The sequence below is a fragment of the Aythya marila genome (assembly GCF_965140915.1).
Source record: "Aythya marila genome assembly, chromosome: 5".
Taxonomy (NCBI): Eukaryota; Metazoa; Chordata; class Aves; order Anseriformes; family Anatidae; genus Aythya; species Aythya marila.
The window spans coordinates 22203419-22230438 of record NC_139046.1 but is presented as its reverse complement, the minus strand read 5'-3'; the positions used below and the strand labels follow the sequence as shown (position 1 = coordinate 22230438).

The window sequence follows — 27020 nt, the reverse complement described above, 5'->3', positions numbered from 1 at the left end:
TGGCCTGCAGCAATAATTTTAGAACCCTTGGAAAGAAAAACAACCTCTTCACGTTACTGTGTTCCTCTGGCAAATAAAATGTGAGATAATTTGGGGCAAATGTCCATTGAGCTTTCCTGAGTACCATTTGAATCCCTGTTACACAGCAGTGTGATACAGCATCATCCTCGCCCTCATAATAATGTAATGATCAGCTACCCCTAAATACCTTGAGGTTTTGTATCCAAACTCACAGGGTTTGGTGCACACACAGCATCTCTGCAGTACTTTAATGTAAGTAAGAACTCAACACATAAGCCAAGCAGCACGGGCACCATCTCCTCCCATCTGAGGTTACTGCTGGGTTTCCTCAGTGTGACATCTGCCTCAGCAGGATTTTGGTGGAGGTTTTTGTCTGCCCCATGGATGAGTGGGAGGCAGCAGAGGGTTTTCAAGGAGGGAAAGGCTTTCTCAATTGGAAAGAAGGGAGCTAATTATGTCTCCTATAAAGAGGTGTAATTGGTTTTCTTTTCTGTTGAGCGAGGATGACACGAACAGCATCCCTCGCCTTTTCATTCCAAAACTGTGTTGCGACCATATTGCTGACTCTTGGAAAACTCCCCAATTCACAGGTTGTTTTTTGCATGTTCCAAACATCTGGGAACAAGGTTCAGCTGACTGATGAATGTGTACTCTGGCAGAAAATGCTGAGAAGTTGGGGGGTAGGTGGGTAGATGTAGCCCAGCTGTCCATTTCTTACATTGCTGGTTTCAAATTTAGCCTGGTATTTTCTTAACAAATTGTTGGCGAGCACTTTTTAATCTGCACGTGTAAGTGTTATTGTAAGTATTTGGCAAATGCAAGTTGTTTTCGATTAGCTTCTGCAAGTGGGATGCTGCTGTATGTGCCGAAGCGTCCCAATGCATATGGGCCTAAGATGGTGTGATTTAAGTGAACCTCAATTTTCAAATTTTCTTCTGTTTTTATAATGATTGCTTTGCCACTTTCCGGAATAGCTAGAGTAAGCCTGTCCAGCCAGCTCTGTTCTTTTCAGAGAATTAAGTTCATTTGCTTATCATTTGGACTTTCCTATAGCTTCCTCTATGTAATCGTTTAGTCATTAGCACTTTCTTTAGCGATGCATTATCCCTGCCATAACAAAGTATTGCATCCCGTCTTTGCTCTTTGTCTGAAGCCAGATATCTTTGAACTCTGTATTGTATGTGTTGTGTAAGGCAGACATGAAGGAATAGGAACAGACTTAAGTAAGCACCAACACTTAAAGACAACCATTCTGAAGATGCAGGATCCACAACACCTTTCTCAAGTTCAAAATGCCTTCATTTCTTTGCTCTCTCTGGTCTCCATGCAGTAATGCTGTGCTGATGGGTGCATCTGCATTGCAGTATGCTGCTGGTCATAAAAATGTGGTTGACCCAGGTAATTCAAGGGAGAAATTTTCTACACTGCAGAGGTGGGTTTCACTAAGTGGTAAAGATATCTCTTTTAGGATAGGGAATGTCTTCAGCTCAGGTTTAGTCAGGTAAAGCTAAAGAGTTCAGTGTCACGACTCAGAAGCACTCAGAAATACTGCAGTGTGGTATCAGTGGCATCTGGTGCCACAGCATCATGTTCCAGACTTACCTTCATAAATAGCGAGGCAGACCTTGCATTGCAAGACCCATTTCTAGAGACACAGAACTAAAAGATGGAGTTTGCCATTCATTGCTGCCTGACTCTGGCCTCGTTTAGTAGCAGGAGTCCCACAGACCTTGAGATAAAGAGGTAGGTCAAAGCTAAGTGCTCCTGGAAGTCCAACCAGGCTGAATAATGCATTGGAAAGTATAATGAAAATGTGGAAAAGAAAGTATTTGACTCCAGAGAATATGTTTGAAAACTTTACAGGTATTTCCTATCACTTTTCTTCTGTAATCTCAATCAATTTTTAATAATCTGTGTCTAACTGTATCAAACCAGCAAGAACAGTGTTCTCTTTTCTGAAGGTGACAACCTTTTGTAATTTTCATGGAGGAGAGCTTCCTGAAGAGCAAGACTGGGGCCTGAAAGGCTTGTAGGTGTCACGCTCAGCTTGGTCTCAGCAGGACCTCAAGGAGGTTCACCAGTGTGCACCCAGAAAGCCGTTGTCTCAGGGACGTGTCACCAGGAATGTGGGACAGTCAAAGTACTTTCAGATGCCCACTTGCCCCTTCCCCACAAGCACAGAACTGTACCGGGACAGCTGTGAGCTACCTCCCAAGTCACGCTGTAAGGTTTTACATCAAGATTTTTTGATTCCAGACTAGCCCGTGGCTGTTTGTAAGCCATAGGTATAACCTTGTGGTGGGGTATGCCTTCTGTGGTTTGGTGCTCAGTTCCTTTGAACAGCAAGAAAGGATTTCTGCCTTGATGAGTTTGGGGACATCCAGTAAAGGTCCAAGATATGAACAGTTTTTTAGTACTGTCTGATTGTGAGCAGTTGTGTTTTAGGTGTGGCAGGGGGTTGTGGGGGAAGAGAGGGAACCTCGTTCTTGGACTTAATGTCCACTGGAGTTAGTTTGACTGGGCCCTGTTATAAGGATGTACCAAAAGCTGTCTAAGCTCTGATTTGAACCTCTAGGAGGTTTGTACAATGTGGAGAAGGAATGACTTTGTTTATCCTCATCACCTGTTTGGAGATGCTCGAGAGCCTCTCCTTACAGTGTTGTTTGCAAACCTCCCTTGCCAAGAGGTTTCTTGATCCCGATATTGATGTAGATTGGCTGCAAGATGTCATCAGCACCTCCAGCAATAAGGGGCTGGTGTGCGATAGGAAGGATAGGAGAAGAGCAGAGATAAAATAGCTGAGAAACAAAATGTTCCTTCATTGCTCTCTTTGATCTCTTAACTCCCAGCTGTGAGAGATCCTGGATGCTGATGGCAGCAATCGACTAATTTTCTGCAGCTTCTGTTGCTTGTACAAAACAGAGCAAGACATTGTCTTCTCTGAGGGGAGTACAAGTGTTGCCATAATGTCTTCTGGTGCAGGCTGAACCTGAGGAGAGACAGGGAATACGCACGGGCAGCTTCAAGACTGAGGCAAAACGTGCAGTTTTATTTCTTCGTCTCCTCTCTGCCTCTTGCTTTGTACTACAATTTCTGCCTCATTAGCTGTCCTTTTTGCAGATTGAAACCCAATAGCAAGCTCCCAGCCTCTGTTCCTGTCTCTGCTGCCTCCTTGGTGCCAAAGGAAGAAGCAGAAGCAGCAGACAGAAAGCTGTTGCATTGGGGCTGGTGTTGTCTGGAAAGCCTGCGTCACTCTCAGCACTGAGGTGTGGGAGCTGAAGGAAGGGGAGAGCTTTGCAACATCCGTGAACTGTCCACCAGGGGTTCCCTCCTGACCTGGGAATGGGACTGAGTCCATGAAGATCTGTGGGTCACCAAAGAGCTGCGGGTAATAGGTTTGGAGCCCCTCTGCTCCTGCCTAGATTTCAGACAGGTAGCCCAGAGACGAAGATATTTTGAGGTCACTGCTGATTTCCCATGCTGTTCAGGCCTGCCTTGCAAGATACAAAAAGACATGATTATGGTTTAGGTGGGTCTGCATTAGAAAGTTATAATCCCGTATGTATATGAGTGGGAAGGGATGTTTGGAAGTGAAGTGCTGGTTCATGTTCTTGGAGAGATACATCCATTTTCTGAGGCCTTAGCAACTATAAAAGGGACCACATTTGTTGGGAGGAACCCATATCAAACATGAAATAGTGAAAAATCTGCCCCAGGATTATGCATACTGAATGCCTCTCCAGTGTTATCCAGATTAATATTCCACATCTCTCTTACTCCAGAAAAGTGCATGGGTAGGAGACTAGGAAGAAGCTGAAATGGGATCTCACTGTTTCTCCTTCAAGCCAGCCTATACCAAGGAAATGTGGAGATTGCACAGGCAGAGACCACAATGGAGACAGTGTCCAGAGAATCGCCTTCCTCAGCACTTGGAGTGCTTATTCTAGGATAAAGCAGACTAATTCCAACACCTTAAATAAATAGCTCTTAGGATCAACATACCTAAGCCAGGATGGATGGACAGAAGTGGTGATGGAGAGCTGGAGCAGGTCAGGCTGGGGCTGTTCTTGCTGCAGTGTGACACAAGCTGCTGGCCAAGAAGAGCTGGGCTGAAGGGTTGCTCAGCCTCCCTGAGCACACAGCTGCTGGCGCCCCAGTTTGGCAGAGAGCTGGCTGTCGTCTCCTCTGTCTGCCGCTGCCAGGCCACCCCTCAAGGCTCCCTCGTTACTGTAAAGCAAAGTGCAAACATGAACTTTGTGGGGCTGCGCTGCCCTTGGCCTTTTCATGGTTCCTGGATGAGATCCATGCTGCCGTTTGTCTGGGACCGTGACCCTCTGGGAGGAGCAGTTGTGCTTCAGCAGCATGTTAGAAAATGGAAGTGAGGGGGAGAGCTGTGGGGTGCTTCAGCCTCTGCTCCCATTGCTGCCAGCCGTGCGGGGCTGTCAGCGGTGGAGAATCCCTCCTAGCTCCCTGCCATCCTAGCTCCCTCCCATTTGCATCTCCATGGCTTCGCTAAGTCAGCTGAAACCAGACCCCAATATACAAATATCCACCTAAGAGTCAAGGGCACCCAAAAATGAAGGATGCAGTAGAATAACAAACCCCCTATTATATGTTTTCCACTCCTTGAAATGATTGATGTCATCAGGCTTTTTGTGGAGTAGCACAGGGCAGGGTCGGAGTCTGGCTTTCTGCATCAGCCTCTGCAAAGCTCCAGCTGTTCTGCCCTCTCCTGGAGCATTCCTTACCTGCCTGGTTTGTTAGGGAACCAGAGATGGCCATTAAGGAAAGTTTCAGAGAAGGAAACAGGAGCAATCTTATTGATTACTTCAGGAAGAGTATTAGGGAGAAAGTGTAAAGGACATTTGTGTAATACAATGCCGAAGAGCTAAGCAAGGCCAGTATGACTAATGGAGAAAAAGAGGTAGAGGGAGAAAGAAGCTAGCCAAGACACGCAGGAAATAGTGGAGAGTTTATCCTTTGAAGCTTTTCCAAAACTGTCCGTCTAAATTTCTCTTCGTACTTACAGTGGACTCCCTGAGGGAGCCAGTCCGTGGTGCCGTGGGCATCTCTTCACTGTCTCAGTCCCTTTCCTGGATGCTCTTTGTGCTCTTGGGAACCACTCTGCCTTATCACATGCCTCAACCAATGCTTTCTGAAGCTCTGCGCTGGATTTTTGGCAGGACATTAAGCTCTGCTGTGCTATACCAAGCCTTTTGTGCTCGCCCATGTTCCCTTCCGGGATTCAGCATCTCCTGCATCCTCCACCCTCTCTGGCTCAGCCATTCCAGTTTGTGTTTGGTGCTGCACAGATTCAATCTGTAATGTCTCTATCCCTCCCTCTCAGCTCTGTGTTTGGAGCACAGCGAACTGCAGGGTGTCCCTGCACAGGGCCTGTTAGGCTTCCTGCTCTTGGGGTCTTTAGTGTATACGGCCCTGAAGCGAGCAACTGAGCGTTCCTGAGAGCTGTGTCAGAGGCATAACTCTGTCGGTCCCTAAGGAAAAAAGCTTCAGGTGAGTCCTGCCTACAGCACGGCTTGTGGGGGCCAGGCTTCAGTTCCTAAGTTTGGGGTGAACCCTGTGGATTTGGGGTGGCAAGGAGAGCTTTGGGGCAGCAGCTATCACTGTTCACAAAGGCTTGGCTCAGCCTCCTTGTTTGGGGTAGTTGGTTTCTCATAATGACCAGGCTGCACCTGGGTTGGTTTGTTGTTTTTTTTTGTTTGTTTTGTTTTGTTTTGTTTTTAAGAAAAACAAAACAAAACAGCAGTGCAAGCATTCTGCTTTGGATGAAAGCAAGCACAGCGTGCATTACAGCTAAAAACAAGGATAAGGAAGGGATAAAAAAAAAAAGCCAAGTGAAATATGGGGTCCTTTCCCCTGCAGAGAGGCTGTTGGTTCGTGCCCTGTCCCCGCGCTGCCCGGTGATGGCAGCCAGGATGTGGCACTCAGGGAAGGTGACAGGAGGCGCGGGGAGGCTGTTTGCCCTGCGGTGTAAAGGGGTCCCCTCTGCTGCCTGCTGGCAGAGGTTCATGCGTCAGTCACTGGGTAGCTGCGTACCACCGGGCAGCAGATAATCTCAAGTGCTGAAAGAAGAAATCCACTCCTTGTCAGGTCCCATCAGCGTCCCTCGCATGACGCCCCGATGCTCCGTAAAGCAGCACAGGCTGCGGGTGAGGCTAAGCGCCGTATGTACTCGGTAGCCTATGGCAGAGCGCCGGGAAATGCTGCGGGTGGTAACTGCCGAGTTAAACCATGAAGATCCTGGGAGGGATTTTCCGTGGTTAGATAACCTGTAGGCTCCAAAGCCCGTCACATCAGGAGCTTGAAATCAGTGGGCCTGGCCAGGCCAGGTGTCTTCTCATCTTGTGGAGGGGTGGGGAAGCCAGCAGGGAGGGCACCGTGACAACTCTCCCATACTGCTTCAGCTGGTCTCGTGCCCTCGGGCTTCAGGCCCAAGTTCAACATTCCCTGCAGCATCTAGCAATGCGATTTTGAAGGCACTCGGGAAAGGTACTTGTTTCAATAAAGACAAGTAGAAACTGACATCCTATTATAATGGCACTTTGTGGAAAATGAATTTCCCTACCAGAGCCTCGTGGTGTAAAAGTTTGCACATGCAAATTTTAACATCAAGTATGCGACTCGCTCGCTTCTCATACATACCTATTTTCATTTTCATTTATGGGGCAATAACTTTGAAAAGCACACATACAAACAAAAATTGTGGTAGAATGAGCCCATAATAGAGCTTTCAATAAAATGAAGAATTGCTCAGCTTTCCAGTAATTTTGTCTGTTTGTTGCATTTTGTGCAGCATTGTCTAGCTGCCTGATTCTATGGATATCTAAATCTAGTTTCCCCCCGCGTTTATCCCCTTTTTACAGAATCTTCTTATAATTACTAGTACTTAGCAGAAAACCTGAATTCATGCTAAAGCATTTAATTAGTCAAAATTGTGTAATAGAAGATTTCTTCCAGATACCACTTAATGATCATTAGAAGGTCTGATTCAGCGCCCACTTAAGTCAATTGATGTCTTTTGTTGACTTCAGTGCATTGTGAATCTGTCTCAGTGCATTCAGAAATGTGAAGCTAATGGCTACAATAGCAGCAGGAAATACTCTCCGTGGATGGCCAGCCTCTGTGGTTCTCCATTTGCTTCTGTAATGGCCTGCTGAAGTTTTGTATAAATGTAATGAAAGGCTACTTTTGGTGAAAAAACAACTAAATTCAGAGCTGCAGAGGAAGATATTTTAATGTTTCATCATTTAAAAGCTATTTTTTTCCACTTACACGCTATTTATGCTCCCATTGAAATTAAGGATGCAACTGATACAACACAGAATTGCTTAGATATTGTAGTGGCTTAAGTTTGTTTGGAAGAATGATATCCTCACAGCAGTGACCCTGGGTCTACTGTTATTTGTATAAAACTATTTCTATTTTAATGCTGTTCTCTCATTTCAAAAATAGCCTTCTTATTCTGTTATGGAAAAATGTGAAAAAGTGACTTAGATGGGCTTCACCAAAGCCAATCTTTTTTCATCATTTTTAACTTTCAGTCCCACATGAGCTTCATGGAAGCAAAAATATGAAAGTAATGAAATCCTGGGGTCTGTTCATGGGATGTATCTGGAATGGCAAAAACGCAGACTTTCCAGAGAACTTGAGATTGCTTTCTTGCTGTCTTGTACCTTTGTTTTTGCCAATTCAGCTCAGTGAAGTGGGTTGAAATACTATCACAGTGATTTACTTTGTACTTTCCATGCTCTCATCATGGAAATGCAAATTACTCTGCAGCAGGCCAGACACTGGAGAAATTAAGTATTTTGGTACAAGGTTTCCAGCCAGAATTCTAGCCTGAGGAGTTAGATAAGCATCCAAATCTTTGCATCCTTTGAAGTTCTTCTCAAGTCAGAATAATTTTGAACTTGGTGAAAGTTCACGTCCAGATTGAGTTTCTATTAACCAAGGGACAGTCTTGAACATTATTTCATTAATTACTTCAAACCATAGCAGGGTCAACATTAGAGAGCTTGAGTTTCAGATGAAAGCCTGCCTCCTCTCCTGCTAGGCACCATTTTGCTGAGATTAGGATAAACAACACAACAAATGTACAGCCTGCAGGGCTTTTTTCTCCTCACCAGCACTGCAGCTCCTTCTCAGGTCACCTTTTTGAACAATACAGGAGTCACTGGTGTCAATGGAGAAAGAAGGAGCTTTGTAGCGTGCTGCTGGTGAACTTCAAAGCATCCAAGAAGTGTCATCAGCTGTCCTCCAGCTTTTGGGGCATAGCTGTCTTTGAGAAATACGGCTCTTAATGATGTGCCTAGTGCTTAGGCAGATTTGGTGGGTAAAATACAACCTGAGACAGCTTTCCAGCTTGTTTTTCAAATACTTACAGCACTGCATAGGTGATGGGTGACCCAATTGTTACTGAGTGTGGGGATACAAGAGAAGAGGAAACTTCCTTCATCACTGAGACACGCAATGAGGATGGCACACGGCTCCCTCCACCTGCTCTCCGTGCCTTGTAGGTGAATGAGCACCCCGGCTGTCTGTGGTGTGGAAGGCGAGGGAGCAGAGCACTTGTCGTCAGAGGAAACTGTGCTGATGAGATGGGCTTAAACCAGAGAGATGCGAGTTCCTCTGGGGGAAGAAGGAGGGTGAATTAGAGGCAGAGGAGAGGAACCGGAGCTTTGCGTTATTCCTCTAAGGGTTGTGTTGCCCTCATGTTGCTCTTTGTCATTAGCTGAATCACTGGAGCATCCTGTCAAATCAGCCTCCTGCATAGATTTTTAAAGCCCCTAATTGGCACCTGCAAGGTTACAAGTTAGCAGAGTGCCTCTGTTTGCCCTGCAAAGCCTTTCACAGCTTTTCCCCCAGCGCCAAGGCACTGGAGTGCTGCATGGTCGATAACCCACTGTGGCATGAGGCAGCCCAGGCTATTGCTGGGATCCCGTCACATGCCCTGGTGTTTGTGTGACGCAGAGGGCTCCACTTTTTTTCTTTCCCTTTTAACTGTTATGCAAATGTTTCTCCATGTTTCCCATTTAGCACAGTTTCTGAGCCTCCCTAGACGTGCTATTCCGAGCTTGGCCTGCTTTCTGATAATTGCATCTGCATCCAGGCAAATGCCCCTGCAGGGTTTCTCTGCTCCCCCGGCCTTGCCAGCTCTGCTGGACAGCACCCTGCGAGGCCAGGGCTGCGCAGAAAAGGCCTGCCAGCAGCTGGCACAGCTCTGGGGAGGAAGGCAAAGCTGCCTGCTGCTTCAGGCCTCCTTTTTTTTTATAAAGGAGGTTCCTTTCCTTTGGCACTCCATCTTCCTGAGCAGAAAACCACTACTGAAACTCCCAGTCGGTGTCCAAGCCCTACCAATTTCTGGCTTCTCTGGGGGAATAAGAGCCAGGAGAGCCCCCCAGTGACAGCACCTGCGGGAGTCATGTCATGAGTGTGGTCCTTTGCTGCCTTTTGGGAACTGTTGTGTGCCTTTGGAGGGGAGAAGAGGAACAGCACTGCTGGAAGGGCTTTGAGGATGATCTTTTACCAGATTGCTGTTCAGAGAGCACTGTTGAAGTGCAGCTACTTCTGTCTTGCCACACAGTGGCCAAAGCCTGAACTAGAAGTAAAGTAGTAACACTTCCCCTTCATAAAGCCCTGAAGGCTTGCACAGAGGACTTGCAAAAGTCCTACTTGGACGAGTAGTAGGTTAGTTTTATCCCTGGATTACAGCTAGAGAAGGCAGCAGGCTGTGGAAAGCAGGCTGCTGCCTGCGCTGGGGAGTGCAGCACAAGGCTGAACTGAACACGTTGTGGGGAAGCTCTGCCACAGGTGCAACAAGCCGGATGCTTTTTGCATACCTGAGGTAGGAATTATGACCTCTGAAGCTGTATTTCCTCTCAGGATTTAGTTTCCAGGAAATTAAAAATATGCGCAGGACCTTCCATACTCATCCACTGAAAGTGATGAAAGTAAAGTAACTCGGGCTATTTCTTTGTAGTTGGTTTCTTGCGTAAGTATGCAGGTGGGAAGTGTGTATTTGCTTCCCTGTCTGATATTCTCTTATTGAACACAAGCCGTGCAGTGCTGTAACTGAATTCCTTTCTCTGAGCAGTAGTCATAAATCACTGCCTCATCTCTTGCTGTAGGACAGCCACCAAGCTGGGCCCTGACTGGATGCTGCCATCCATCACTCACTTGGTCTGAACGTGTTCCACCACAGCACCCCCCAAGAGGTTTTCAGAAGTGAGTCTCCAGTGCAGTCAGAGAGCAAATCCGCAGGGAATTCATCTTCTGCAAGCAGGAGGTGCCCAGGAGGGAGAACGGGGTTGGATGCTCACTGCCATAGCTAGTGTGGTGGTCCTGTTCCCCTTGAAATTGCTGGTCTCCCTCATCTAAAGGGCATTTTGCTGTTGGAGTTTCAGTTTCTGAGTGGTTACGGTGCGTGATGCTGATGTCTGAATCTCAGTACCGCTGAAGGATTATTATGGGAGTGGGTGCTGCTTCTGTTTGGTTTTTCTTCTTTCTTGAAGCAAATTCAGCTTACACAGCTCTCTGCAAATATCAGTGCATATCTCATAGGGGAAAAGAGTAACAGGTCTTTTAGAGGATGAGACAAAAATGACATAAAGGAGCTCTCCTCCTGTTGTTTGTTTTTTTTTTTTGGTGGAGTAGCTGTACAGTTGAGATCTACCCAGCTCTCGTTTTCTACTTTTAAGTGGCTTTGATCTAAGTGCCGGTCATGAGCCAGTTATGCCTACAGAGCTGTCACCATCAGGTACTGCACATACACTGAATTCACGGCATTTGTGGAAGCGCTGACCTGTGTACATACATGTTGATGTGCTAAGGCACATATATGATTCCAGTAGAGCCTCCTGCTACACTTCTCACCAGTTCTTGAAGTAGCTTCTTCCAGAGATCCTAAATGTGGATGGAAGTGGATCTGCCAAATGGCTTTTAAGTCTGCAGCATGTCTTTGAAAGAATAAGACTGATTCATGTGCAAAAACCCTTTCCTCCATCCTGATACACAAGGAAGGTCAAGTTTGATGTTGGAGTTGCTTTTGTTGTTTTTGTGTGGTGGTACCAAGGAAGAGAGATCTGCGGCGACAACCAATGTGCCAGGAAACCCTCATCCTCTTCACAGTGCTGGAAAACTAACGCCTTCTGAATTCCCATTGAGTATCTGACTTGCACTCAAAGAAAGTTGGCTGTGTTCAGGTTTAGTGGAGGATGACATCTCAGAAAATTAAAGGACATCAAAATTAAGGCACAAGTTCCTAATTACTCGTCTGATCCCTGCTGAGGAGGTGTTCATGTGTGGTTTTGTAGTTTGTTCATGTTTTGATTGTTAGGATAGATTGTTAGGATAGCAGCTTCAGGACAATGTTATTTAAAGGACTGGAAAAAAATAAAAAATAAAAAAATAAAACTACCTAGTTGTTCGTGTCTTCATCTTTAGGTCATTTTCTTGCCTTTGTGGATTCCTGGAAATTTGTCATGCCTGACTGTGCATTGCTTAGACTGTGTCTTGTTGCAGAGTTTATTTCGGTTATCTACAGTCTCCACAGTGCTACATTCACTCCCTTCAAGTTAGCCTAGGTCAAATCAGAGCGGTTACAGTGTGGCTTTGAGCAGCACAGAGCAATTTTGCTGGCAGCCGAGGAATTGCACTGACTTCATCTCTAATGAAAACCCTTAGTAAATTCAAGTTCAAACCACATTGCAGTCATGATAGGAATTTTGGGTAAGAACAAGACTTGTGCTAATTACAGGGACTTAGTCACAATTTATTAACTCAGTGTTAAAGACACGCTCTTAGAAGTAGCCGTGCTTAGACAGATTGGGAATTGAGAGAAAACATGGTCTTATGCTTAAGGCTCTGAACACCGAGGTTCCAGTAATCGGGTTTAATTTCTTGTTGTGCCTTGTACTTCTTATGTCACTTCTTTTCTTTCTTTCTCTTTCTATGCCTCAGTTCTGTAGCTATTAAATCACACTGCTCTTCCACTCTTTGTCTCCCCTACATACACATCAAGTTCTTCAGAATGGGAATGTTTTTGTATTAGTGGAGTATGCAATACATAGTGCAATGCGGCCACTCCTGTACCTGTGGGAGGTCAGGAGAGCCCTAAATGCCGTGTTGGAGTTTCCATGCTTCAGGAATTTGTCACCGCTTTAAGTGGTAAGGCAGGAGCAGCTTTGGATGCTCATCTAGCTCCTGCCGCTGACTCCCTTTGGTAGATTTGGGACTCTTCTTTAAACTTTGACACTTTGCTTTTTTTCTCTCCTGCAGGGCAAGGAGTGCTGAGGCTGAATAAATTACTTTTTCTTAAAGTATTTGATGGCTAAACGTTATACATGGTTATAAGTTGAAGAATCCCCTGCATATGTAGAGGAGTGGGAAATGGATAAATGGGAAAAAAATGTGTGGCGATATATAATACATTCTAATACCTCACTTCTAATCTTCTGTATTTCTTTTTGTTTCTTCCAGGTGGAGCGGGAAATAGCCATCCTGAAGTTGATAGAACATCCCCACGTTTTAAAGCTGCATGATGTTTACGAAAATAAAAAATATTTGTAGGTATTACCGGCTTTTGCCAGAGAAAGGGGAAGGGAAGGAGGAAGGATGGGAGGGAGAGGAGGGTTTTGGACTTGGTGTCACATCCAAAAGAACGGGGGGAAAGGGAGGGTGGTCCACCCTCATCTGGTCTCCATGTCATATCTGATATTTGAATGAGGAAGGAACAGTCCGTATCTTCTTGGCTTTTCTCCTTTTCTTCTTTCTACTTTGCTTATATGCTCTTTCTACTTAAAATGGAGGAGAGAGAACAAACCAATTTTTACTATCAAAGAGCAAGAGGAGAGGAAGGTTTGTACCTGTAAGATCTGGAACCATTTGGAATCAAATTGTTAAGTGAATGTTTTGGATAACCTCCCTTGCTTAATAGTCTTCACTGAATCCCTTGACTCTCACTGGCAGTGTTTTAACTTTGCCACCAATAATAAATTTCGGTTTTGAGGGCCACTGAAATCTCCTCGTGTTTCGGCAGTAAGAGTTAACTAGCAAAGCCTTTCTTTCTCCGATCATTGCCAGTGCCAAGCAGGGATGCTGCCCACAGACAGAGTCATTTTAGCTTGACAGTGCACTAGATATGTTGAATCTGTTGTCAAACAAACAGGCCACATTAATCTTGGCACAACAGGAAAAAAAATCAATGCTCTCCAAATGGAAAAGGGCAAACCAGTAGGGAACTCAATGTTATTTTCAGCTTTTTAACAGGTTATTGCAAGTAGAAGAGAGTGTTTAAAAAAAATTAAACTATTTTTAAGAACCACCATCCATCAGTGACCTCTCCTTAATGTCACAACACAAGAAGGGAATAACTGTTTACCCAAAGAAAGTGTGCTGAATGGAGGTAACAATCCCTCGTGGACTTTTCAGCCAGCCTTGTTACTGGAGCAATGAATTCCTGTTCTAGGAAGTGAGGCCTCTGTGCCAAAGGGTTAGCTTAGTAGAGCAGGCAGTAATTTCTTTTGGATTTCCTGTCCTCCTCTGGGGCAGCGCCTGCCATTTGTGGTGAAGTGGGGTTGCCAGAGTGCACTCATGCAGGCACGGGGTGGAGGCTGGCTCAGATGCTTTCTGAGCTGGATGCTGAGCGCTCTGTTCTCAGTGGCACAAATGGTCATGACTCCATTAATCCTGGTTTGCCCCAGCTGAGGACGGAGGCCCAGATGTGATGGAGACTGCTGTGTGTGCAGGAGAAGGATAGGAAAGGGAAATGAGGCTTAACAGTCAGAATGTTGTCCTTTAATCCAGAGAAGGGGTTGGTGCCATTTGAAAGAGTACACACCTCTGTGTTCTGCTTTCTGTGTGGGTTGAATAAGGCCCCAGGCTTTTCTTCAGTTAAGAGAGAAGGAACATTCTTTGTGATTCTTGTTTATTTGGATGTTGCTTATTTTAGGTGTACACACACACACACACACACGCGCCCTAACCCAGCGTGCAGCTGATGTGTTCCAGGTAAGTGTGGTACACCCATGTGGTGAAGACAACATAGGAAAACCTGAAGGACAAAGGCCATGGTCATCACTTGGGGTGAGGAGAGGGGTTATAGAGGTACTGAAGCTTTTTTGTTGCTCTGAACACCAGTGAAGTCAGCAGCTGAGCTGAGCAATCTTTCTTTTCCCTGAAAGGCTTGGGGCATATTTTGCTCCAAACAAAGAATATCTAGTGCTCAGAGCAGTGGGGATGGTCTTACACCATGACTTCCAAAAAATGACTGCATTTCTTGGCAGACAAGTTGTCTTCTTGCTGAAGATCATCTTGTAAAGGGAAGCATCTCATATCTTTAAGCTATATCTGGAATTCCTGGCTTCTAAAATATGTTGGGCTCCAAATCGGGCTTTGCCAGTGACACAAAGTCATCTTCGTGCCATTGCTCCCGTCAGAGCTGTGTCAGAGCTGCTGTCTGCCTCTCCACACTAAGGCCCTGAATTCCTCTGCTGAAAGACACTAACTCCCTGAAAGTGCCAGTGACTCCTAATACATTTCATTTTTTATTAGTCACTATTTTAAAGAAAGGGCATAATGCAGAGCTGTTGCCAAGCTTTCCTGTTCAAAATTAGAAACAACCATAGTCTTGGATAAAACTAAGAGTTAGAAGAGAGTGCCTGTGGAGGGGTGAAGTGTGTGTGGGATGAGAAGTGCATATGCATGTACTTTCCCAGATAATAAGACATGGTGACCTCTAGTTCTCACCAGCACCAAAAGAAGGATAGCTCTCTGGTTGTGGCAGCACCTTTCCATCATGCCTGCCATCTCAGCAGTAACGATAGTGGCATGGTTTCAGAGGAGCTTGTGAATTATGGGTGATATTTCAGATGCTAGAGACTAATCACGATGCAGCACCAGGGAGTATTTCCTCGATTAATGTTAATTTCACAAATCATGTTTGACTTTTGGTTTATGATTTAATTTGTGACAAGGGGCTTGGTTGAGTAGATTCCTAATGCAACCATGAATCAAGTCATTTTTCCACAGTGTTTTTAACACTGAGAATGAGTTTCAAAAAATAATAACAAAAATTTGTTAGCATATCTGTGTTAGCCTAGCAGTCATTTTTCATTTGGTTGGTTGGTGGTGGCGGGGTTACTGTTTTTATCAAGGTGGTCGGAGAGATAGAGATGATTATGAGGCCTAAGACTTGGAGCTCTACATGCTGTATTTTGAGTTGTCGTACTTAACCGTAAGACTGTGGACTGCAATTCTGGATACAGAGGGGAAAAACGCAGCTCAACGGCAGTTCTCTGTGTGTGTGCTGATACACCACACCAGATACACATTATGTTGGCTAAAATAGTATTATTGCAGACAGTTGTTCTATCTTGTATTTGTTGCATGATCACACAGACAGCCTTTAAGCAAGATTGGGACCCCACAGTAACAGGTAATTTAGAAATAGCTATAGGCAATCTGTGCCTCCCTGCCTCCCAACAGATAATGTTAAGGGACAAAACAGCCTGGAAGGATGGGCAGGGAGGTCATCCTCCCATTTTAAAGATAGAGAATGAGGCTGGTGTGCGGTAAGCCCAGAGTACTCTAACAACTTACATCGCTTATTCATAATGGGGAGTGATCAATGAGCTGCCAAAATTTGAGTGTGCACCAGTAATTATGACTAACCAGGTTCAGATGGTCAGGAATTGTAGGGGAATGTAAATAAACTAAGGGAAAGAGCAAGGTAACAGCAAAGCTGAGTTTTAGACATGTTCTTTAATGCACGGTGGAGGGGAAACAGTCCTTTAGTCTTATGGTTTCTGTGTGGCAAGTAAACCACATTAACTGGGGTGATGGTCCTCTTTCCTCTGTGCTACATATGGAAAAGGTCTTCCCTGAATTGGCCCCAGATGGAGTTTTGTGTAGTAGAGAAGGGAGGAGTTTATACGTTATTAACAGCTCTACCACTGTGAATGAGCATGAGGTTCTCGTGAACAGACGTTGAGGATTAAATAAGAGGAGAAAAAGCTGCATGAGTGAAGGGTATTTTTAGGAAGCAATGTTACATTTTATCTTTAGATCTCTTATAATGTACATTTATCAGTAAATTCAGCTTTCCTCGTGGACTTACAAAAGCAGTTGTCCCACTGTTGGAGGAACTGTTTGCATGCAACAGAAGTGCCATCATAGAGTCGAGAGAGAAAGGACCTTCCCTTTCCAAAGCAGATATGTCACACTGATACAATTTTGCTGGAGAAGTCCTGACAGAGCTGGCATTATCTGTTCAATCTCATTTCATCATCTGTTCGGTTTAAATTAGTGGAGTTTTGGCAGGGAGTGGGAATGAGACAGAATAAAGACATCCTTGGACCATTCCATGCCCTTTTCTTGTGGATGTTTCTACTAGTAATTCTCGACTCCCTTTCCATCAACATGGCTGTATATATATGAGTAAATTTCTACTCACAGGTGCATGTAGATATTTGTATATATATGTATATATTTATATCCAGGCATTTTTAAATTTTTACACTTCTGATTTTTTTTTCAAATTTTGTCGGAACATTTATTTTAATCTCCCTGTTGTTCAACTTGATCAGCATTTTAAAGAAGAATCTGTTTTGAGAGAAAGAGTGGACATCAGAATATTGGCATCATCTCCCATTCTCTGAAATGCACCATGCATTCATCAGCAATTTTTCCGAGCACAACAGTTCCCCTTCTCATCGTTCAGCAGGACTGTGCTATCACTGGGCAAGTGCCCAAGCCTCGTTGCGATGTACACAACACGCCACCTCCTGATATCAGAGGTGAAGGTGCTTCCCAATGAGCCAGATAACAAAATTAAAATGTCCTCCTACCCACGCACAGCTCACGGTTCTGGCTTAGACAGGACCAGCTGCCAGTAGGTGTCAAAGACTTACAGCTCTGGTGCTGTCTGCAGAAGCATTCATGCTGCCAGTCCTTTCCTGCAGGGTTTTCCTGTAATTCTGTTCCTTTTTTGTTAAAAACTAATTGTGAGGTGACAGAGGATGCGAGAAAGAGAAGAAAGGATTCTGCTTGTTCTTTTGTTATTGGTAGCCCAGGACTTTGGCATTCGATCCATCTGTGGGGAAAAGCTGTCAAAAGGCAGAAGGAGGGTTCAGAAAGTTGGAGTGGCTCCAAGGGCTCAGCACTGAAAATTAATTTCTTGATAGGCGTGTTTCTTGGTAGTCTGGTCATGGGGGGTCAGATGCTGTGGACACAGGGAAAGAAAACAGAACATGACTGGAAGACAAAACGATGTCCCATCTGGGCCACGGTTAGAAATGAGAGAAATGTTCACAACCAGCCACTTTGGCCCCTTTTCTTCTGCTGCTGAGGAGTTTTAGTACTGCCAGGAATTAGAGGCACAGGGGTGGTCGGAGTTGGGAGCGGAGCCAGCATGTGTGGGGCTGAGCGCCGCAGGTGGGCCTGGGGCCGCGGAGCTGGCGGGAGGCCGAGGGGAGCGGGTGCTGGGCCCGGGCTGGTGTCACAGCCTGCGGGATGCCAGCCTGGCACAGGGTGGTGGTGGTTAAAGGTACAGTCCGTGCTACACAGCCTTAATAAGCTCTGCCCAAAAACCTGACAGTGTGCTCTGCTCACTGGTTGACACGTGAGGTGGCGAACAGCCGTAGTGTTGGGCCTCTTGGCCTGGCGTTTGGAAGCAGGCCCTCAGTGCTGCAATGCCCTCACACAAGCAGCGGTGAAGAAGAAATGCAGGTCCACATCCTCAGAGCATTTAAGGGCTGAGATTCTCCTTCAGAGAATTTGTGTGCACCTTTGGGTGTATCTTGGCCTTTGTCGTTAAAGGAAAGGCCTCTCAGCTCTCAAGAATAAACCCCAGAAGTGTATGGTCGCTGGCAGACTTGCAGTGGTGAGCCAACACGTCTCAGCTCAGCCCGTCCTGCACAGAGGATCCCTCTGGTCTCTTCCATTTCGTGTGCCCGTTCAGGAAACGCTGTGGTGCCTCGGCACGAGTGGCTGCTCTCCATGAAGGCAGTGCTTGAAACACTTTCCATCCCCAGTAAGTCACAGGTACAGAGCGCAACAGCGACAGTTCCTGCTGCCTCTCTTTCCTCTCCAAAACCCCCACTCTCTGCAAGTCCAAAGAGAATTAGCAACCCAATACGATCTCTGCTCAAACAAGCAGATCACAGTTAAACTTGTCTTTTGGAAAAAGAAATCTAATGCATGCACATTTTCTAGAAGGCAAGGAAAAAAATAAAAAATAAGGAGTTCCTGGTCCAGTGCCAAATTAGGGTTTAAAAATTCATGCCCGCCATAAGAATTTATATAACTTCTGAATAATTTATAGGCTGCGCCAATAACAAGGGGCTTAATATCTGATAGAGATTATTTAATCAATAGAAAACAGTGCAGGAAAAAAGCCGTCAAAGAATTACAGCTTGTCAGTCAGGGCTGGGCAGCTTTTAACCCTTCCTCTGCTATTCAGATGTTGTTTCATATATATGTATGAAAGGGTGTTTTACAAACGGAGTGGTAGCATGGGAGAGGAATCGCCAGGACTTTCTTTTCTAGAGGCTTTTCTTTGGCAGTCTGTCGTTCCAGACAGATCCCTTGCTGATTCACCACAGCTTTGAAATGTGTTGAGTTTCCACTGGAACAGGCTCCCCAGGGAAGTGGTCACTGCACCGAGCCTGTCTGAATTTAAGAAGAGATTGGACTGTGCACTTAGGCACATGGTCTGAACTTTTGGGTAGACCTGTGCGGTGTCAAGAGTTGGACTTGATGATCCTTAAGGGTCCCTTCCAACTCAGGATATTCTATGATTCTATGATTCTAGCTCTTAGCTGAAAGTAGTTAGTTTTTGATGAGTCATCTGCTGGGGATTTTGGCTTCCTGCGAGATGGTTCACACTTCAACAGGATTGGTGCTGGTGCTAGCAAATGACATTTGTGGTGTGGCTCTTTTGGTTTGTGTATGATTCTGTGGCTGATCTTTGTGGAGTAAAGCAAGAGCTTTTTACATGTACGGACTCTAAGAAGTATAGGGACAGGAAAGAGCTAAAGATGTATCTGTTTTTAAAGGAGATTCCTTCTTGACTTGTGTCCCTGGCCTCAGTAATTGCTTGGACATCTGTGTCAACTCTAGATTGTCTTAATCTATGCCATGTTGGGGCCGGTCCTCTTTAATATCTTCATCGATGATCTGGACGAGGGCATCGAGTGCACCCTCAGTAAGTTTGCAGATGACACCAAGTTAGGTGCGTGTGTCGATCTGCTTGAGGGTAGGAAAGCTCTGCAGGAGGATCTGGATAGGCTGCACCGATGGGCTGAGGTCAACTGCATGAAGTTCAACAAGGCCAAGTGCCGGGTCCTGCACCTGGGGCGCAATAACCCCAAGCAGAGCTACAGGCTGGGAGAGGAATGGTTGGAAAGCTGCCAGGCAGAGAAGGACCTGGGAGTGATGGTGGATAGTCGGCTGAATATGAGCCAGCAGTGTGCTCAGGTGGCCAAGAAGGCCAACGGCATCCTGGCTCGTATCAGGAACAGCGTGACCAGCAGGGCTAGGGAGGTGATCGTCCCCCTGTACTCAGCTCTGGTGAGGCCGCACCTCGAGTACTGTGTTCAGTTTTGGGCCCCTCGCTACAAGAAGGACATGGAGGTGCTTGAGCGGGTGCAGAGAAGGGCGACGAAGCTGGTGAGGGGCCTGGAGAACAAGTCCTACGAGGAGCGGCTGAGGGAGCTGGGCTTGTTCAGCCTGGAGAAGAGGAGGCTCAGGGGCGACCTTATCGCTCTCTATAGGTACCTCAAGGGAGGCTGTAGCGAGGTGGGGGTTGGCCTGTTCTCCCACGTGCCTGGTGACAGGACGAGGGGGAATGGGCTTAAGTTGAGCCAGGGGAGTTTTAGGTTAGATGTTAGGAAGAACTTCTTCACTGAAAGGGTTGTGAGGCATTGGAACAGGCTGCCCAGGGAAGTGGTGGAGTCACCATCCCTGGAGGTCTTTAAAAGACGTTTAGATGTAGAGCTTAGGGATATGGTTTAGTGGAGGGCTGTTAGCGTTAGGTTGGAGGTTGGACTCGATGACCTTGAGGTCTCTTCCAACCTAGAAAATTCTGTGATTCTGTGATTCTGTTCCCTTGTCTTCATATTATTATTAGCATGATTTTCATATAATCATCATCTATTAAATTATATGACAAGAGTAGCTGAACATCTCAGTACATATGGTCATTTCACAAAGTTCCTTACCCACAGGCATTGTACCACAAAGCAGTAAACTCCTGAGCATGGAGGAAGTAAGCAGGAACTCCACTGATTTTCCTTCTTTTTGTCTGTTTCTTATCCTGTATAATTGTATCTGGGTTGTACATCTTGTTGCAGTGCACACCTAAGTTGTGCATCTTAAAAGCTAGCCAGCCCCACATGAATACCCAGTCTAATTTCTGGCATAGTAAAAGCCCTAGAACATCACCCAGTGGTGACTAAATTCAGGCACATGTAGAAGACCATCCTACTTGTTTAGGTTTAATTGAGGTTGTGCATCATATGGATAAATACGGTACCATTTAATAAAAAATTGAATATTAGCTGCTACCCTAACAGGCAGCTAATCACATGTCCTGATGAACCTATTGCCTGACCAAAACAAGAAGCTGCATGAATTGACTACCATTCCTAGAGCACCAGAGACTGTTCTTGTTACTTGTATTATTTTAGCATTTATAATACTTACCTGAAATACCTTGTGTTTCAGTATGAGCTTTCATCAAAAGATCTCTATCCATTTAATGCTTTTCTAGTAATAAATACATTTGTATCGCCCCAGAGGATCTAATTTGTGTAGCTGTGAATGTCTCATAAATTTTCTTCATCTATAAGGCTGAGAAAACAGGAACTGCATACCCACACTAGGATGCATAGTGATGGGCTGCTGTGGGCAATCCCATCTGGCATGAATTTTAGTATTTCACACCATTCCTGCTAATGGTTTACAGACAGCTTTTCATCTTCTACAAATTGTAAGTGGGGTGTCTGGTTTTGTTGTTATTATTCTGCCATAGATATCTGGTAATGCATGATCCTGGTGTTTTCTGTGCCAGACGGTCTTTCTTTAACAGTATTTTTCCAGGCATTGCTCAGAGCCAGCCTGTTTATTTTGTTGCAGCCTTGCTTTAGAGGTAGCATGTAGCAGTGTTGCCTCAGTGGGAGTACTGTGAGTTAGTTCTCAAAGTTCCCCAAGGCCTGGGCAGAGACATCCATTAATAAGGTGTAACATAATCCACCAGGTGGGAAGGAGAAACCGTCATGTCTTCATGGCTCCTTTAAGTGATGTCTTTGTAGTGTTGCAGCACAAAGGCAATCTGGTCATGCAAAAGACCTCTCTGTGCTGGCACTGGACAAGAAGGGGGCAAAGAGAGAATCTGTGCACCAGCTTGGAATTCAGATCACAAAGCAACTGCTGGAAACCTCATGATGGGCAAGTCAAGCTGTTGTCAACCATTACAGCAAAGAACAGTCTTCAGGAATGAGCTGAAGAAAAACAATGCCGTAGCTCTGTGGTTAAGAAGAACGGTGTCCTTCCAAGAGTAGGGGATGTTGTGAAAGCACAGAATTATTTGCCTGGAAATTTTAGCTAATGCATCGAAATTTAACAAAAGGAGGAGACAGAGGAGACATGGAAGGAGTGGTCAAAGCAGAAAGCTAAGAAAATCATATTGCAGTGATGATCCTACACCTATTTTGAATTGCTAGTAGTAGGGCAAGAATATATCAAAATGAAAGAGAAGATGATAAATTAATCAGTATAGAAGTTACCTAGCTAAAATTAGACAAGAATTTTTAGCATTTAACAGCCTCAAGTTGCACCAGGGGAGGTTTAGATCAGATATGAGGACGAATTTCTTCATGGGGACGGTGGTCAAGCATTGGGACAGGCTGCCCAGGGTAGTGGTGGAGTCCCCATCCATCCCTGAAGATGTGTGAAGATGTGGCACTAAGGGATGTGTTTTAGTGGTAGACAGTAGGTCAGGTGGATGGCTGGACTTAATGACCTTGAAGGTCTTCATTTATTTGGGAGGAAAGGAAGAAAACTGTACTGACTTTTTTATCTGAAAACAAAAATTTTGCAAGGTTGTTTGTTGGCTGTTTTTTTTTGTTGTTGTTGTTGTTTTTTGTTTTCTTTTGTTTGTTGTTGTTGTTGTTTTGTGATTTTTTTTTTTTTTTGAGTGTTGGGGCAAAAGCTTTTGGTCTTTTAATTTCTGGTATTGGCATCCCAAATCTTAACAGCCGTGGCAGGTAGGCAGCAGAGTTGGATATCACCAAAAATATGGTGGATTATGTTTGTTTTGTTGAATTATGTTTAAACATGTTGTTGATCATCCTATATTTACTGATCATTCACAGGGGAAAATGGATCATTCACTGTGTTTATAGGAGTCCTACTGACACACAGGATTTGGAAAAGACTAAAATGATTTTTAGGGAAGTGTTTCAGGTGCAGGAATGATGTGTCACTGGTGGCCTATAGGCCATCATAGCCTGTGATCCTCAGCATACAGGCAATTTGGGGTAATAAGGAGGACAGGTATAGTGTGTGGGTTTTTTTGTTAAATTTCTAGTCTAAGTTGGAGAAGAAGCCATAGTCAGCCATGGAGAGGCAGCTGTAAGACAAAGAGCTGTGAGGTCTCTGCTGGTTCCGGATATAGCCATAATCTGAGAGGTGCAAAGGTGGTTTAAGGCCATTTCTTTATATTCGTCTTGGCTACTCCATCTTTTTTACATGCAGAAATCGTCCCTCCTTTGCGGTACTGTTTGGTTTCTCTTATTATTTGTTTACTGTTTGGGTTCCTGAAAGAGTAAATAAAGTGAAACAGAAAGAAGGAAGAAAGCAAAGAAAGAAAGGGAAAAAGAAAGAAACTAGTATAGGGTCATTACTTTTCTAAGCTGCGTGCATGCTTCTGATTTGGTATGTAGTGGGTCATATGAGGTTAGGAACTTACTAGCTTTTACTGGGGAGATGGTGATGCTGCAATGCAGATGGAAAGATGGCAAAGGGAGTAGATAAAACACAGCTGCATGCAATCTCTCAGCTCCACTCCAGCAGATGAAACCATTCTTACATTAAGCATTTAGCTTCTTTGTCTTGAAAAATCAAAGCGTTGTCTCATTGAGACTCAGAATCTTCACCAGGGATGTTTTGTTTCATATCTTGGCTTGTGGCAGGGGCATGAAGAAATACCATGCAAGCCTTAGGCCTTGGTGTCCTTATGAAAGCAAGCTGTGGCCTGCAAAAACTTTTGCAACCTCTTAAAGAATATATCTAGTGAGGAAAATCCTTGATTGAGAATTTATTTTTAACACCATGTGCAATAGGCTTCATAGCAAGCTGCAGAAGCCTGTCAGTTTCCCATTTTTGCAGTCCTAGCAAGCAGAGAGGAAGCTGGTAGGGACAGCATTGAGTAGAAGGGGCAAGAGACAACAGGGACTAAGCCCAGCTCAGATACTGGGTGACTTTGTAAAGAACAGGAGGTAATGCTCACAACGGTTGTCCCATGTGAAATGCAAGGATAAGAAGAACTGGTGTGCGCCCAGAGCATCCGAGAGGTGAGAGCTAAGTGCTCTTATGGAGTCTTTTGTCCTAATGTAGCCCCTGTCTGTATTATCCCTGCAGGTGGGGTGCCTGCTGCCAGCCTTGCCTTTCCTTGAGCCTTCCTTGCGATGGCAATTACAGAGCAGGGTTTGTTCCATTTTTACAGTGGGAAGACTGATGCCATCAGTCTTACGTAGGCAGGATTTAAAAAACACTTCCTTCACCTGTAAGTCACTTCTCATCTTCTAATGTAATAGGAGAGTAGTGCTGGCAACATTTCTGGGTTTTTAGAATTCGTTCCCTTGCTCTGAAAAAATGGGAAAAACAGTAGCAGAGTGAGATGAGAGCATGCCGTATCTGGGAAAGCTAAAAAGGGAAGGAGAGACACAGGAAAATACTTTTTAGTGTTTTCTCCCCTGCAGGCTCTATGCTATTTACCTTCTCCTAGGTCCTCCAAGAGCTGGCACTGGCATGCTTCCAATCCCATAGCACTTTACACAAGTAAAGGATTTTAGTCACTGGTGTGGACTCAGGAGATCCAGATTCTCCTCTGTGCCACAGATTCAGGAAAGATTTTGTGTCTGTACTCCTTATTTTCCAGCCTCTGGCATAATGCTTTTCCTTTCATTTGCTTTTTCTGTTTGGCTTAAAAGCCTTTCAGAATGTGTATGTTTTTCCTTTATGGAGTTACTCACATAAAAATAGAGAGAGACAGAAATATGTATACATAGTAGTGAGTGGGGATTGGGTAAGCTGCATGGTGGTGGTTAGATCTGGTGCAACACTTGGAAATGTTTAAACCCCTCTCGCTGGCCTGTTTGGAAATAGCATGTGCACTGACTGCTGCTGTGCCCTGTCACGTGCCAGCAAAACCTTGGCTGGCACCGAGATGGAGGCAGGTGCTGAATGGTGTCCTTGTTTAATCAAAAATCTCCTAGTTGGGGGCTATCCTAAAAAAAAACACAGCACAGTTGTACTGGAGGGAATAGGTTGGCGGGTGACCAGCTGCAAATCTGAGCTCAGAAATGCTGGATGCAACGTAACCACATCGTACTCGTGGAACAATCCCTGCAGCATTTGTTTCTTGCACTTGACCACTGGGGAATGTGTTCATCGTCCTTCTAACTCCTGTCACGTTAGGGGCTTTGTCAGATCAGGATACATCGTCGCTGTGCTTCTCTATGTCCCTTAACTTGTCATAGGCACAAATCTTTTTCAGATGTTCTCCCCTGTTCACTTGCATTATTATATCTGGTGCTTCTGGGTGGCAAGCAGAAATGAATAACCTTGTAAATGCTCCCTGTCTTTCAATTTGTTTTATTTTTTGTACAACATGTCAGTGCATTTTTGTTGAGTGTTTTTAATAAGATGAAGTTGATGAAAATAAATTGCTTTGCAGTTCCTGCTGTGGGTGACAGAAATGCTGGGTCTGTAATTTTCCAAAACCGTGCATTTGAAACCAGTGGAGACGGTTTTCTGTATGCCTGTAACTGCAATCATCTTCATAAAATTCCTCCCAGGAAAAGAAAACAGCTATCAATTTGAATTTCGGGGGCAAGATGCACTGCTGTATCCAGGTTCTGCTGGGCACAGTGAGAGAAGGAGCTGTCAAGGAGAATTTTAGGATTGATTCTGTGCCAGGTTTGGGTCTGCCATATGGGATATTTAGCCAAATCTGTCTCTAGTATGAGAGGGAGAATGAATTATATAGCAAACCCTCGTAGGAGAGTGTCTGTGAGCTAGGATTTGGAAAGCGAGGACTGGGACTTGAATTTGTGGACGGCCCAGTGCCCATGGCTACTGCATGTCAGCTCTCTTCTGAGTGTTTCAGTGTCTTGCTGAAAAAACACAATGCAAAGGAAAGGTGATCTCCATATTACCAGGGTGTACTCAGCAGCCAGTCTGGCCAGTACCTATCTCTTCCAGGAGAGAAGGTAACCCAGATATTCCAAATGTGATTTTTGAATCGAGATTTTTCTCTCCTTTACTCATTTTAATGAAAAATTGCCAATATTGACATATTTTTAGAACCGTTTCTATCTTGTTAGAAAGCGCCGAAAATATAGTTATGGTTCCCTAAAATTTAGAAATTCACTTTGTTGTCCACATTTTTGTGCTTCCATCCTACTCACCTAGCTGTCAAGGCAGTGTTAACGTCCGTCCCTTGCTGCATTCTCTGCTGCATTCGTGTAAGAAAGGGAGATGCTTCAGATGGCTCTGGGGCTCCAGGAAATGCTGTCTCTTTTTCTGGCTGGGATGTGAAACGTGGCTGGTGCACAGGAAATGCTGCTGAAACTGGAGCTCAGGTCCCACTTCTGCACCTTGAAGGCTGATGCCATTATTGTTAAGCCAATTTTACTTTCCTCAGACCATCTTGTACTCCTTTCCCTATTCCATCTTCTTGGAAACGCTGAAAACAGGAATAATTAAGCCCCCAAGTTTATGAACTATTCCCATCTTCCATTCCAGAGATTTCCTTGAAGATTACATTGCTTGAGGTACAAAAGGACAGTATACTGGATTAATTTTGTCATTGTCCTCTCAAATTTGAAGAGTTGGATTAATACGAGTAATAAAACTACTTTGCTGTAAAGCAAAGCCTTGAGCGATGGGGATCATACTGCACATACTGACCAGCCCGGTCTGTTGTGCTGACCACGCTGAGCCTTATTGGCATAAGAACAGAGATGCACACTCCACATTTGGAAAAAAAGAACTCCACTTCTTGTTTGCAAGTTTTCCAGTGATGGCTCTCAAACAAACTGCCAAATGTTTGAAAGCCCCGTTATTTTATTGCCTTACAGAAGTCACCTTTCCAATCACCTACCTGGCCACGCAGCCCTGAAACTGACTTCAGAGGAGCTAGGCAGTGAAGGGGGAGTGTGGTTCTGCCCCTCTTATAGAGCTGAAGGGCATAAAAGCCAGTCGAGCTGCTTGAGACAAAGAACAAAAGTGAATTTTCAGTTTTAAAAAGTCATTTGTTGTTTATCATTGTCATTCCAGACCCTGAGCAATAAAACCAAATAATCTCACTGCATAATTTTTCATTCTATATTAGAATAGTGTATGCTGGGCAATCAGGCAAGGAGACAGGAGAGCTCAGAACAGCAGTGGAGATGGAAGAAGTCTGTGGAGGTTTCAAGCAATCCTCTTGCCAATAGTAGTCTACAGTTTAGTCCAGATTATATCTAATTTATTTTTAAATGTTTCAGTTGATGGTGTTTGTGCCGCTCCCTTAGGGAAACTATTTCCATTCTACTATTATGCAACATCTCTAGAGATTTGTTTTAATAAGTTTTATTAAATTTGTTTTATTTTTTATAAGTTTTCTTCTGCTTGGCTGCCTTTCATTACACCTGCTTACAACAGGAAGATGGTCCGTCCATGGCAAGTCCTTTCCCTCCCAAAGATTTCACTTTTCT

General features: G+C 44.7%; 1 protein-coding gene across 9 annotated transcripts in view; it reads left to right on the top strand.

Annotated features, from left to right (window-relative positions):
* The window catches only part of BRSK2 (BR serine/threonine kinase 2), a 324182-nt gene that overhangs the window by 203055 nt on the left and 94107 nt on the right, over positions 1 to 27020 (top strand). For all 9 annotated transcript variants that reach the window (XM_082760889.1, XM_082760892.1, XM_082760891.1 and 6 more), the window contains exon 7: positions 12520 to 12605. In XM_082760889.1, the coding sequence (XP_082617015.1) occupies positions 12520 to 12605 (86 nt within the window). The remainder of the gene's footprint in view (positions 1 to 12519; positions 12606 to 27020) is intronic.